Raw genomic sequence first — 15,145 nt, 5'->3', positions numbered from 1 at the left:
TAGAGCATCAGCCTGCAGACTTAAGGGTCCCAGATTCGATATTGGCCAAGGGCACATGCTCAGGTTGTGGGCTCGATCCCCAGTAGGGGATGTGCAGGAGGCAGCTGATCAATGATTCTCTCTCATCACTGATATTTCTATCTCTCTCTCCCTCTCCCTTCCTCTCTGAAATCAATAAAGAAATATATTTTTTTTAAAGAAGAAGTAAAATTGCCAATTATAAAAATAGTCAAAGGGGCCCTGGCCTACATGGCTTAGTCGTTAGAATGTCAGCCCTCAAACTGAAGGCTCTCGAGTTGGATTCTGGGTCAAAGGGACACACCTGGGTTGCAGGTTTGTTCCCCAGCCCCAGTTGGGGCATATGTGGGAGGCAACCAATCCATGTGTCTCTCTTGCATCGGTATTTCTCTCTCTCTGCTCCCCTCCCTCCCTTCTACTCTCTCTAAAAATCAGTGCAAAAATATCCTCAGGTGAGGAGTAACAAAACAAAAAAAATAATCAAAGGGATGTAAAGTACAGCACAGGGAATATAGTCTGTAACGTAATAACTATATACGGTGTCAGGTGGATACTAGACTCACTGTGGTGAGCACTTCATAAGGTATATAAAGCACATCATAAGGTATATCACTATGTTGCAGACCTGAAGTTAATATAGTATTGTATGTTAACTGTGAAAAATAAATAAGATTAAAAAAGGAAATTAATTTATTGATATAAGCTTCCTTACCTATGTTCTGCCTGTCTCCCGACCTTAAACCCAATAGGCATGTAATCCAGAGTGATGAGGCACTCTGGGTTTACACAGGCCTGCCCTCCGCAGCACACATGTAAACACGAAGCTCTATACTACCTTTTCAAAGAAAACTCAAGGACAGAACATCCAAGATTCACTAGTAGGAGAATTTCAGGGTACCCCAACTCCCCATGCAGCTAATGTCCGGAGGCCACTCTGCCAGCAAAAACTGACCCATCTGCTGCTTGCTGCTGGTGTCCCGTGGGGCAATGTGACACTGCTCTAGAGCAGAGAGCTGGCTCAACAGGGCTGAACATGTGCTTGGGTTCAAGTCCTGGCCTCACTGCTGGCTGGCAAGTTAGTCACTTGTGCTTCCTCATGTGAAAATCGCACCTGCCCCGTAGGCTGCTGTGAGGACTAAGTAAGAGGATGTTTGCAAATTGCTTGGGCAGTGCCTGGTGAACAGGGAGTGCTCAACAGATGAGCTTTTACTGCCACCACTGCCACAGCCATGGCCACCATTATTTTACATGAACAGGCAAAAAGCCAATTCCCAAATTAATCGTATTATTCCAAGTATATCTTCTAATTAGTAGTAAAAATTAGCAAAACTATTTCTTCTAATTTCTGAGTGACCTGAGTGGACCCTAACTCCTCCTTCCTACTTTCAGGCCTTCCCTAGTCATCATCTGGCTAAGGTGGGCAGAGGAGGGAAATAAAGTTAAACTCAGATATCTGGGTCATGAAGCTACTGTGGTGTGTCTGGGAAAAGAAGCTGGGATACGCGGCCCCTGGCCACTGGCCTGACTCCCAGGGAGGCAGATGACTGATGGGGAAAGAGAAGTTCCAGAGGAGAGGGCGCTAACTGATGCGGGACACCTCTGAGCAGCCTCCAGTGGTCCCTGAGTGCGAAGGTTCCATCCCTCTGCAGAAGGCCGGCAGGGCCCATAGAGGGGATACAAATAAAACCCCAGAGAACCTGGAAGCTCCTGTCCTTCCTGCTGCTTCTCCGCTGTGTCCAGGGGCAAGCAACACACTCCTGTGTGAAGGTGGACATCGCCAGCACCTACCCCACCCTCTGCCGGGAGGGTGAAAGGAGAAGCCTCCAAAGTCCTTTGCAGTGTCTGGCGCTGAAAAAGTGCCTGGAAACGGTAGCCACAATCCTATTGCTATTACTGCTAGCTCTTTCATCCTCCACCACAGTCCAAGTGAATGATGTGTCATTGTGAATCACTGTGATGCAAAGGCTTATACTTTAAAGGCCTCAGGCCTTTGGGGTGAGGGGTGAGGGGGGACTGGCTTCCCCACTCTGTTCCTCCCCTGAGCGTGCTGACTTGGGCCTCTGCCATGAGAATGGGTCGTCTGGCCGGGCCAGGGGGAGGGAAGCGGCATTCCCAGGGGTTCCTCTGGACGGCCGTGTTCACATGGGTCTGCCTCTGAGAACCAACCTCGGAATGAGAAGGAAGGGGCTCAAAGAGGAGACGCCTCTGTGGCCTGGAAGGGGCGTTCATTCGGGCCCTTGGAGTTGTCTCTTAAAATTCAAGCATCTCAGAATTCAAAGGATCAAAGTTATCTGAGAACCACGGGGACCAGCACAGTTGGGCTGCTACTCCTTGCCAAGGGTAATAAACATAAGTCTGGAAGACAAGGCCTATTATGTAACTTTTGGTGATGAATCTTATGATTTCTATTTTTAAAAGGCAGCAAAACAGAAACCTTTCCCTGGCTCTAAGCAACTAGAGGGCCGGAACCCCACCTGGAGGAAGCCAGGACCCTGTGATCCACATGCTTCTGCCCTGAGCTGTCCCCTGACCCCAGGAGCTGGAGGGCCCAGCTCGAAAGGGCCACGCTGTGACTGCGGACCAGCCTCACGGTCAGACCTACCTTGGGAACAAGGTACTGCTGATCTGTGCAGGCCAGGACGTAGGCCTCGGCCCGGCCCAGTTCACTCTGGGGGAAGTGGGCATTCATCTCGTCTCCATCAAAGTCAGCGTTATAGGCCTTGCAGTTGGCATAGTGGAGCCGTAGGACTTTCTCTTCGGGCAGGATGCGGGCGTGGTGCGCCTGGATGGAAGGTCTGTGCAGGGTGGGCTGTCGGTTCAGCAGGAGAACGTCCCCGTTCTTCACGTGCCGGCACACCTGGGCCAGAGTGTAGGACAGACTGTGATCAGCGGCAACTTCAACATCATTACCACTATCCCCGGAGCTCACCTCAGCCTGGCCAAGTGTGGCTTCTATCTGTCTCATGCTTTATTCAACCAAATAAAAGGGAGTTTTTAGACTGGAGCAAAACTCTAAACATTTTGAGAAATAGCTACTAGTCCCTCTGGTGCTTTGAGAAATCGCTACTAGTCCAGCATAGCTCCATCCAGGCTCTGGGCTCAGAGGGACAGCAACAGACAAGGCTCCAGGCCCCTGTCCAGTAATCTCTGTCTCCTTCCCAGATGCATGGCTTCTCTGGAGCCCTGAATTCATCAGAGAATTAATCTGAAGAAAGAAATGAGTACTTCTGAAGACGGCACATCCGGATAGAATCCTGAGCACCCTGGGTTTGAAAGGACTTGGCAGAACTCTAGCACCCCTCGCCCCCGACGCTCACACGTGAGTATGTTACTCTACGTATAAATTCCACATTTTACAAATACCTCGCCCAATCTCAGACAGCAGAGCCAGGACCACTGGGGTTCTCGATTCCCAGTTCCAAGCCCTCTGAACACATTTCATTACACTCCAAAAATTATTTAAAAGTTTAAATTGCCATAGGCTTTGGGAAAGCAATTTTTTTAAAAAATATATTTTATTGATTTTTTACAGAGAGAAAGGGAGAGGGATAGAGAGTTAGAAACATTGATGAGAGAGAAACATCAATTCAGCTGCCTCCTGCACACCCCCCACTGGGGATGTGCCCGCAACCAAGGCACATGCCTTGCCCTTGACCGGAATCAAACCTGGGACCCTTTAGTCCGCAGGCCAACACTCTATCCACTGATCCAAACAAGTTAGGGCATGGGAAAGCAATTTGAAAAAAGATTCTAGAACATTTAAAACTCATTTCCTTTTGGCCTTTCAGAAGAAAAGGAGCGCCAATGAAAGGTTATATAAACATTATGTTTACGTAGCACACTTTTTAACAGTGGCAAATACTGAAAATAACCTGGCTGCCCACTGAAGGGGCACAGGGGAATGAAGCATGGCGTACACTAGGAAATACTATGCAGTGATGAGAAGGCTGAGTTAAATCTATACTAGTCCCGAAGTGATGGCAATAATGTATTTCAGTATAAAAAACATGTCTAGGTGCTATCTACAGTGATAAAATGAGGCAATTTAAAGCCCACCCCAACTCTGTACGTGTTTATATATACACAAGGGGAAAGGGGGCTTGGATCCTCAACAACCTGTTACTATGGTCTCCTTGGGGGCAGGGGCACATGGGGAAGGTAAGGCACAGATTATCATTATATTATTTTCATTACCTTTATACATCTGATTATTGCTCATGTTACAATGAGCATTTATTTACCTCTGCAAGACTATTTAAAAAGATCATAAACTATTTTTGAACAAAGCAAGAACTATTTCACAAGTGGTATGCTCTCTGTGAGGGAAAAAGAGAAAGACTAATTTGAAGAGAATAAAAACAACAACTAATTTTACCCCTTAAAGATAACCACCATTCCTGCATTTTCCCTCTCACAGATATGTCATTGGTCATGTCCTCCTGACAGAACACCTCCCACCACAAAGCTGGCTTTAATATTAGGCTCACTAAGCCTTTTACTGCCTTTATCTTATGTTACATTAACCATCGCCTTCCTAAATGATAAATATAAATGCTACTTTAAAAACCAAACACATAGCCCGGCCAGTGTTGCTCAGTGGTTGTGTTAACCTATGAACCAGGAGGTCACGGTTCCATTCCCAATCAGGGCACATGCCCTGGTTGCAGGCTCAGCCCCCGGTAGGGGGCATGGAGGAGGCAGTTGATCAGTGATTCTCTCTAATCATTGATGTCTCTTTCTCTCTCTCTCTCTCTCTCTCTCTCTCTCCCCCCCCTTCCTCTCTGAAATCAATAAAAACATATTTAAAAAATAAAAATAACAAACAAATGCATAAAGGCAACTGCTACTCCAACTAATCTGCATGCCCTCTAAGCAGCCAGGGGAATCATGGAGATGGGGTGAGACCTCTCTGCACCCCAAGTTTCCTCTAAATCCCAGCAGACAACAAGCTGGGGGACAACAAATTACAACAAGGCCAGTGTGTTCTTACGTTGTCCACATTTATGCAGCTGCATCAGAAGGGTGGAGAAAGAGGGGCTAGAGGTTACAAAGAGATGCTCCCCACCTCCCTCCCCTCATTCCTCCTCCCCTGGGCTGAAGGTTTCCTCCAGCTCAGGAAGCGGGGGGCAAACCCCTCACATCCGGAAAGGCAGGCCCAAGAGCACCTGGTGCAGGCAGTCTTTCTGCTCCCTGAGAAATTCCAACTCCGCCTTCCTGCCCCCACGTCCATGTTTCCAAGGAGACCTGGGTTCTGAAGATCCCCATGAGCATTTGCGCAGGGCATGCCACGGAGCCTGAGCTGACTTTCAAGGTCATATTTCCTTAGGCTCCCAAGGGAGAAATTGCTGGACCTGTGGCCCAGGCCCAAACCTCCAGGCTGGGCCTCGGATCCGAGTCTCACAGCTTCAACACATCCTCCAGGATAAGCAAAGCCCACAGCTGGGAAGGCACGCAGGCCAGACGGGCAGGCACCAGCCAATCCAAACAGAAACCCTGGAGCACAGGGTGTTCCCCGGGCCAACGCAAACCTGAGGCCCTTCCTCTCTCTTGTCTCTAAATAAACACTGCAGTGAAAATTAGTGTGCCCAGTGCCCGGGTCAGAGCTTTCGGAGGCAGATCCGGAGCCAAAGTCAGCTTCTGGCAGACTGCTGGGCTGAGAACTACGACTCAGCCCTCCTGGCCACTTCCTTCTCCATTTACAAGGCCCACGGGAAGGAGCAGAGACATCACACCTCCCAGGAAATAGGTCTCCCAGTCACCCTTTCCCCTTCTCTCTTAACCCTCTCATCCTCACCGGGACCTGTCACTTCCCCCAGCACTAGCCTGGTCCTGATCCATACACAACGCCATTAACCAAAGTCCTTACAACTTACAAATAGACTGTAAGTGCATGTGTATTTGATAAAACGTGTAAGTATTATTTATATGTGACATTACTGAGACTTTGGAGAAGAGAGATAACCATCCTGCCCTATCTGGTTTGGCCCAGTGGTTACAGCATTGGCCCTCGGACTGAACGGTCGTGGGTTTGATTCCAGTCAAGGGCATGTCCCTTGGTTGCAGGCTGGATCCCCGGCCCTGGTTAGGGCACATGCGGGGGGCAACCAATGAATGTGTCTCTCTCACATCTATGCTTCTCTCTCTCTGTCTCCCCCCTCCCTTCCACTCTCTCTAAAAATCAGTGGAAAAAATATCCTCAGGTGAAGATTAACGACAACAATAAAAAGATAATCATGCTGAGTCCTCAGGCTCTGATGTAAGCACCACTTTTCTTTCCTAAGTCCCTTCTTGCCTTTGCCCCTGGGCCACATCATCAGGTCCAATGTGGTCCCTCATGCCTCAGCCTCCTGAACCTCAGCCTGGATCCGGCCCTCCACAGGGCTTCCTGTCGCCCTCACCTGTCTCCTGATGTCTCCACACCCTCCCTCCAGTCCACCCTGCAGCACGGCCCTCAGACTCCTTCCTTCTCCAGCTCGCGCACATAAAGTCACCATCTCCACTGCTACTCCCCGTTGTGTCTGCCGCAGCACTCAACAGTGGGCAACACACTTAGCTCCAGGGTGGCGGGACCTCGTCCCTGTGACTGGCAAAGTGCAGCACGGAGCAGCAGTGGACCCGCACTCAGTGCCGCCGGACCCCACCCTGCTTTCCTCTCTCAGCTTTTCGCTCAAAACTTCCTTCTGAGGCTGTTTCACACCTCGACTTGACTGTACATTCAATGAAATACACCTGGACTTCTCTTGCAGCTCTCACAGCTCCTAGAAAAACACCACGCACTTAAAGAGAGCAGGATAACCTGTGAGCCCGAACGCACATCTGAATGCGCTAGGAAGAAAAGTTGGTCACTTGTTCTGTTTCTGCACGTGTCCCCTGCCACCAAAGTGGAAACCACGGGGCATGTTACTGCTCTGCCTCAGGAGAGCTGAAAACGGGAGGAAGCGAGACCACAGGCCTCGCTGAAGAATGGTGGGAACCGTGCTGGTCCCACAACAAGGCCGAGAGTGCTTCGTTTTCCTCTGTTTCTCTTCCGAAGTTCTTTCAGGGCTGAGCAAACAGTAACGCACTGACCCATTGCCAAAGACCTAGTCAGCCCCCCGACTCTGGGCTGTCAGTGAGAAATCAAACCCAGACTGACTCTATAAAACTCTAACAACTTCTGCCACAATCATCTGCTACCCTCTGCCGGCACGAATGGCTATTATTGACAAGTGTTGTCACCCGCTGATTTCACGCTCTCAGCCAACAATGCTAGTCAGTCCTTTACTCTTACCAGTGGAGCCTAGATAAGGCTCAGGATCCCTTAAAACAGTGGTTCTCAACCTTGGCTGCACATTAGAATCACCTGGGAATCTTTTGAAAATCCTGATTTCTGGGCCTCATCCTCTGGGAATTCTGTTTCTGTGTTATGGGGTGGGGCCACAACATGAGTAACAAAGAAACAGAATTTCCGGAGGATGGGGCCCAGAAATCAGGATTTTGAAAAGATTCCCAGGTGATTCTGATGTGCAGCCAAGGTTGAGAACCACTGCCTTAAAAGGTACCACAGACCAACACCAGCAACTGCCTAAAATTGAAGCAGATGAAACCTGTCAGTTATCACTGACAGAATATTTCCTTCCTCTGGGGCAGTTCTCAAACTTTAGCATGCAAAGGCACCCTCCAGAGAGAATGTGAAAACACAAACACCTGGGCCCCATTCCCAGCGATTCCAGTTCTGTAGGTGAGGGGCGGGGGGGAGGGGGGTGGACATGTACTTCTCTCAAGCTCCAGGAAAGCTGATGACGATCTGAGCACCACCCCCTGGGTAGCCCTAGTCAAGGACAGCAAATTCTCCTGCTGAGGCCACAGCTGAGTCAGTATTAAACCCGATGTGTGCCCAGCACTGTGCTGCGTGGTGTGAGACAGCCAAACGAAGCTGTAACCCTGGTGTCAGCGACCCAGGAGCTTCAGTTCCAGCTGAGAGTCAACACCATGAAGCCCCATGTGGGAGAAGCTTTATCTCAGGGAGACAGAAACTGCTCACAGAGCGTCTCCACAGCCAGCACTCACGGCAGCCCCAGCAGCCCCACAGCCAGCACTCCCTGCAGCCCCACAGCCAGCACTCACTGCAGCCCCAGCACCCCCACAGCCAGCACTCACTGCAGCCCCCGCACCCCCACAGCCAGCACTCCCTGCAGCCCCACAGCCAGCACTCACGGCAGCCCCAGCACCCCCACAGCCAGCACTCCCTGCAGCCCCACAGCCAGCACTCACTGCAGCCCCAGCACCCCCACAGCCAGCACTCACTGCAGCCCCAGCACCCCCACAGCCAGCACTCCCTGCAGCCCCACAGCCAGCACTCCCTGCAGCCCCAACACCCCCACAGCCAGCACTCCCTGCAGCCCCAGCACCCCCACAGCCAGCACGCCCTGCAGCCCCAGCACCCCCACAGCCAGCACTCACTGCAGCCCCAGCACCCCCACAGCCGCACTCACGGCAGCCCCAGCACCCCCACAGCCGCACTCACTGTAGCCACAGCTACAGTGATCAAACCTGCCCACTACTCACAATTTTTGTCCCCTGGGGTTTCGGTGCCCCGGTGGCTGGTGTCAGGAGCTGCTTAGCCACGGCTTCCCGTTGGGTTAGGTCCACAGCACTCAGGGCTGTGCGACTGCCATCCTCATTGATGACCATGGAGGCTCCTGGGTGCACATTGGGGCCATTGATGACTGCTTGCCTCAGTTCCTGTACATTCCAGGGGGTAACTGGCTGAGGGTAGGTCAGTTTTGTGGCAAACACCTGAAAATGATGAATGGATATAAAAACTCAGGGTGGGCAAGTACATGGACCCAAAGTCTGACACAACAAGCTGTGTGACTTTTTCTCAAACACATGCAGGTGCGGTCTTATCCAAAAAAGGTTCTTTAAGGAGGGAAGACATGGCCTGTCTTTTCCACAGGCCATGTCTCCATATTCGAGGCCTGAAGGAAGGGCTGGGGAACTGTTTTCCTGCCAAGGGCCATTTAGATATTTATAACATCATTCGAGGGCCATACAAAATTAACTTAAAAATTAGCCTGCTAGCCCAGCCGGTATGGCTCAGTGACTGAGCATCAGACTACAAACCAGGAGGTCACTGGTTTAATTCCGTCAGGGCACAGGCCTGGGTTGTGGGCTCAATCCCCAATAAGGGATGTGCAAGAGGCAGCCAATCCATGATTCTCTCTCATCATTGATGTTTCTCTCTCTCTCTCTCTCTCCCTTCCTCTCTGAAATCAATTTTAAAAACGCTACAATTGGTCAAACATTTAATTAACTCACCCCTAACGCCTTGGCAGGGCCAGACCAAATGATTTCTCGGGCCTTACATGGCGGGGGCCGGCTGTTCCCCACCCCTGCCTTAAGGGAACAGAGTTCAGGCCCTGTCCCAGAAGTCTGTCTGAGAGAATGATCTGAGTATTCCCTTCTACACGTAAGAATTTTTTTTTTTAATTTGAGATATTTATTCGTAAAGATATATGTACCTATATGTCCACTGCAGCATTTTTCACAGACCCATTCTTTCTTTTTTATTGATTTGAGAGATAAAGGGAGAGACAGAAACATTAATCAGTTGCCTCCTGCATGCCCCCTGCTGGGAATGGGGCCCGAAACTTGGGCATGGGCCCTGACTGGGAATCAAACTGATGATCTTTTGGTTTATGGGTCGACACTTAACCACTGACCCACACTGGCTGGACATGTAAGAATTTTTAACCCATTCTAAAACATCATCATTTCCTCCTCTGCCAGTAAATTCATGGACCCCAAAGGGAACACAGAATGGGACACTAGCTTGAGAGAGGTGGCGAGTGCTGGCTCTCAAGTACCACCCCACCCCCCGCCAGCAGGCATCACCAACTGATCGAGGCTCTTGCCCTGAGCCCAGACACTGCATCAGGATCTCGTCACTCGGCAGCTCCGGCAGCCATCACAGTCAAGGTGGCACCGGAAACCACCTCAGCTTCCTGAGACACGAGACGATGCAGCACCCCACTGAACACGAGACTGCGACACGTCCACTCCAAGGAAAACAAGTTCCCTGCTTCAGTGAGTTTCCGAGCTACTGAGTATCTTAAACTCTTCGATGCTTCTAAATGCACATAAATGCCTCCGAGAGTCTGAGTCCTATGTAAGGGACCTTGTTGAATTTTGTCCTGTTCTCGGCCCCAACAACACCTTGTGAGCGGCCTTCCTACGCTCCCTTCCCGCAGCCTGTTCCAATTTCGCTGATGCACTGACCCTGCCTGAGTGTTCCGTTCCTGTGTATCTGTGTCTCCACCACTGGCATGTGAGCTTCAGGGGGGACACTCTAGTCTATGGGGTTCACTACTGAGTCATATTTCACCTCCTTTGCTCCCGTAACACCTCTCCACAGATGCTGGGGGAAGGGTGTACCACAAGAACCAAGAGCAGTTTCACAGGCTCTGCTCCTCACAGCCATCAGTGAGCAACAACCCTGGGCCACCACGGCCCTGAGACCTGGGGCGGGTTGGGGGTGGCTGAAGGTGACTTCCGAGCCCCCGTAAGGGAACAGCCATTACCAAATGAGCTCAATCCAAGAACGAGGCCTGGCAGCTCTGACTGTGGAAAGAGAAGGCAGCACTAACAGTCTCTCCCAAAGCTGGGACACTCTAGGCACCACGAGGCCAAAGCCAAGAGGGGCAGCCCCTACCCTCTGCCCAGAATGAGCAACAAACCAGGTGTGGCCTCTCTCCCCAGGGCCTCAGACTCAAGAGCATCACCACTGGCTCCATGATGCCATTCCCAGCAAAGACCTAAAGTTCCCAGAAGGTGGTGGGCACAGGACTGAATGTCCCAACTCTCGTCCCCTCGACGGTCATGGCCTTGCTGAGGAAGCCCTGGTGTGCCGAGAGAGGAGGCAGAGAGCGCCGCTCATTCCCAGCACTCCCCCGAGAGCAGCAGCAGCAGGGCAGTGCATGCAGAAATGACACTCTCCACGGAGGGAATTAAACCATCTTCATTATTACTGACCTCAAGGCCCATTAAGGAGGAAGCCGATTAAAGGGCTGCTGCTAATGAGCACCACAGCTTGCACTGGTGGGGAAGTGAAAAGCGGAAGCTGGCTCCCTAAGGAAACACTAATGGGTGCACGGGGTGAACCGCTTACCCAGAGGAAGTCGGAGGACGGACGACTCACACACACCCCCTCTCTGGCAGCGCGCTCGCCTCCCTCTCCCTGGCAACCACGGGCACACACCCCTGACTCCTGGCACCAGGCGAGTCCATGGGATGAAATCCCCTTCCCTCTGGCTCATCTCTGTTGTACAGCCACTCTGACTAGGAGGGTGTAAAGACTAGGCCAAGACAGGCAGAGGGAAGATATGCAGGTGGGGACGTGGAACACCCTGCAGTCAGCTCCCTGTGGCCCAGGAGTGGGTCTTCCTTAAGGGAAATGGTGTTTGAAGACCTGGCAAGGAGTGAGAGCAATGCCATCACAGCCTCGCATTCCCTCCAAATGACTTAACCAGGAAGAAGGAGAAGCTGTCTTCCCCCAACCCTCCCAAGTCACACAGCCTGCCACACGCCTTCTCTCCAGCCCTCCTCCACACTCCCCTCTGCGCCCAACAGCAGCAAACACGGCCCCTCCGCACACACCATGGGGATTCCGATTTCGTTGGTGTTGATGTACATGTCTGGGCAGATGACGGAACGGGCCGCGTAGTCGACTCGCTTTCCCATCATGTGCTTTCGGAATAAGCCCTCCTTCTTCTCGAGGATCTATATGGGGGGGAGGGGAGTCCAAAGAAGGCATTTTTTTAAAAATCAAGTATATTTATTATTTTCTTGGTTCAATACAAATGCTTATTACTTGACCCCTTCAGCCAGCAATGGAGATCCAACTTACTGCTCACCTGTCTAATGCCAGGGTACTTTTCTGTCATTAATTTGTCCATCTCGCTATCAAACACAATATTGACGTGGCTCTGAAGGCGAATCCAAATGTTGTAGAGTTTGTCTGTGAGGGACTGGCCTGGAAGCATACTCAAAAAGGATCGGTCCATCCCATCTGAAGAGTCTTTTTCCTGGCAGGACAACCAAGAAAACAAGCATGATGGAAAACCCTCAACAGAGCAGGCTGGGTTTTATTTCTCTTGCTTACTCTAGCATCAGTTCACATCAACAAAACATGAGGCCCGTTACGTACTTCCCAGCCAGTCTCTCTGCAGGAGTAAAATGGACTCAATGATAAAGCAGGCTACTTTCGTTTCTTTTTGGGCCCACACACATTTATTATCTCACAGTTCTGTGTGTCAGGCATCCGGGAGCAGCCTCACTGGCTTTTGTGCTTCAGCGTCTCCCAGGCTGTGACGCCATCGCCCAGTGCTGGGCTCTATGCGAAGGTTCGCTGGGGAAGGGTCTAACTCTAAGCTGACATGGGTGTTGGCCGAATTCCGTCTCTCAAGGGCTGCCAGACTGAGCCTCAGTTCCTAGTCGGCTGCACCTTCGATTATTTGCCATGTGGGTTCTCTAACATGGTAGCTTGTTTCATCAAACTGCTAGCAGCAGTTGCCGAAGTCCCTTAATGTCTCATTTTTAAGGCAACCCTAGAAACCCTTCCCCCATCCGTACTCTTTTTATGAAACTCTGTTATCCTGCCAGGTAACGGATTCTCATACGGAGTTACAGCTATATTTACGGTCTTGGAAAAACCTGATCCAAAGCACTTACAAAAATGCAGGTGGAAAATTTCTTAGAAGGGAAAAACGTTTGCCATATGATTTTTTATATTAGTTAGGATGTGGGTCCCCGATTGTGGTATGTCGAGGGGCTGGGCTGGCTGATCTCCAAGCTTCACTGGAATATTTATCCAATCCTTTCCTGTCCCTGGCTCTGCCTCCTTCTCTTCTCCCCTCCTGCTAGGAGGTAGGCCCTGAGGCCTTAAGTTGCCTAAGAGCACCACCTACTGACACTGTCCAGCCACCACTGGCCCATCCGGCTGAGGATGACACAGGAGCCGACAGATGGTTCCATGTCCCTCAGTGTGGGTCGGATGACAGAGGAAACCTGTCAGTGCGTTGGAGGAGGGCAGAGGAAGGGTGAAGAGCCAGTAACCGGGAATGCTGCGGAACCCATTAGCGATGAAGTAGGCTTGTCCTCAACCTGAGAACAGAGGGGCATCTTTAGTTACAGGGACGCATGGACGTATTTTCTGCTCTGGCCGAAGCAGGGAGAGATGTGCCCCGTACGATGACAGAGGCCCTGTCAGCCTAACTCACTGCTCTGGCATTACCTGACTCGGGCCCACGTGACTACTTCTGAAATGAGAGACTATCTCACCAGGATCCTCAGTGCTTAGCCCAGCAGGCGCCTGGCCCATGGCAGGCATTTGCGATTCGTGGGAGGACTGCCATGGGAACAGAATGTGGGAAGCGAGTCGGGGAACAAATCAGAACGTGTCCTATAATCAGATGGAAAGAGGGCAGTGTGACTTCAGGTTACAAGGACCTTAGGAATCAGAGAGGATACTGTTTACTTCTTCAGAGACTCAGCTTTTCTGTTGTTGTTTGTGGGGTTTTTGACAAGGGACTACCTCATTTTTAAGGGATTGTTTGTGGGGGTTTTTTGACAAGGGACTACCTTATTTTTAAGGGATTGTTTGTGAGTTTTTTTGACAAGAGACTACCTTATTTTTAAGGGCCATCAAAATAAAGTTCTACTCCCTGGTCACTGGACCTGGCTATCCTATTGCTTTCTCCTCCACACTGGACTAAGGCCTGAAGATGGCCCATTTCTCTCAGACTTGGGATTTTTAAAAGCACGCCTACATTGCCCTGGCCGGTTAGAGTGGCGGCCTGCACGCCAAAGGGTCGAGGGTTTGATTCCTGGGCAAAGGTACGTACCTGGGTTGCAGTTCGATCCCCAGCCCCAGTTGGGGCGCATGCAGGAGGCAACCAATTGATGTGTCTCTCTCACATTGATGTTTCTTTCTCCCCCCTGCCCCCTTCCACCCTCTCTAAAAACCCATGGAAAACATATCCTAGGGTGGGGATTAACAACAACAACAAACAAAAGCTCACCTACAGTGCAGATCTGAAACTTAAGGAAACCCAAAGAAAGCCCAAGGAGAAAGAGGCTGGGTAACCGACTGCGTGTCCAAGACAAATGCTGGCGCCACCTGGTGATGGGCCTCGATCATAGCAGGACCGTGGCCGCAGCTAGAGGAGAGCCTGAGCCCAGTCTCCTCAGGCCTGAGAAAGCCCTTCCTATGGCACCCAGACCGTGAGCACCTCAGCACTGGGTGGGGCCTCAGTGACGTCAGCAAGCCTCCCTACACCCACTGACCACCTGGCACACTGAAGGGCCCAAGACGTATTTGCTGAGATGGACAAAATGCATTCAGCTCCACCACTTACGGAGCAGGAAGCTGAGGCCCCAAACCTCACAGTCCTATTCAGGGAAGTTCCTAGCAGCTATAACACTGCCTTCCTGACCCCAGTGCTGGAGATCTTAATGAGCCAGACCGCTGGGCGAGTTGGGATCTGGACTTGTAACCCAGGAGGAACTTTCTTAGGGCCCAAGGGAAGCAAACTCTTCTTTCTAGAGCTGCCAAGGTAGGTGGCCCAGACAACCTGTGTGTAAAACCTCATGACAGACCACACCCGTTACAGTAGAGATGAGTCCACAAAATTAAAGCAACTCAACCGAGGTCACTGGGGTGAACTCAGACCTTCCCATGCTCAGACCGTGCTTTCCCCGACAATACCTATGCTTTCCCAAACTGAGCCCAACCAGCACCCACAGCACCCACAGCATTCTGCACCCACTGGAGAGTTAGAACTCAGCGTGGGCATTTATGACATCAGCTCCAAGACAGCCCTCACCTCATCTGTGGCAGGTGCTGCCACCTCCCATGGCAGCTCCTGTTCTTGGGCCATCAATGCCAGAAGCTTTCGGATCAGAACCACGTCCTTCATGACAGCCTGCAAATTCACCGTCTGGCCGTTGGTATACATCTGGTCCCCCAAGCGATTGACAGGACGATACCTGCAGGGGGACACATGGAATCAGTGAATGTTTAGTGTGGGGGAAGGGTCATGGTCTTCAGCCTCTCACCCATCCCTACTATAAGCATCTCACACCCCAC

General features: G+C 51.2%; 1 protein-coding gene across 5 annotated transcripts in view; it reads right to left on the bottom strand.

The window, feature by feature from the left end:
- POLR1A (RNA polymerase I subunit A) overlaps positions 1-15,145 on the bottom strand; it is a 78,040-nt gene that overhangs the window by 41,266 nt on the left and 21,629 nt on the right. For all 5 annotated transcript variants that reach the window (XM_036333916.1, XM_036333917.1, XM_036333918.1 and 2 more), the window contains 5 exons: positions 14,883-15,045; positions 11,913-12,083; positions 11,656-11,778; positions 8,566-8,796; positions 2,621-2,875 (listed from right to left, as the gene is read on the bottom strand). In XM_036333916.1, the coding sequence (XP_036189809.1) occupies positions 2,621-2,875; positions 8,566-8,796; positions 11,656-11,778; positions 11,913-12,083; positions 14,883-15,045 (943 nt within the window). The remainder of the gene's footprint in view (positions 1-2,620; positions 2,876-8,565; positions 8,797-11,655; positions 11,779-11,912; positions 12,084-14,882; positions 15,046-15,145) is intronic.

This window comes from Myotis myotis, unplaced genomic scaffold (assembly GCF_014108235.1).
Source record: "Myotis myotis isolate mMyoMyo1 unplaced genomic scaffold, mMyoMyo1.p scaffold_m19_p_14, whole genome shotgun sequence".
Taxonomy (NCBI): Eukaryota; Metazoa; Chordata; class Mammalia; order Chiroptera; family Vespertilionidae; genus Myotis; species Myotis myotis.
This window is presented reverse-complemented; position numbering and strand designations above follow the sequence as displayed.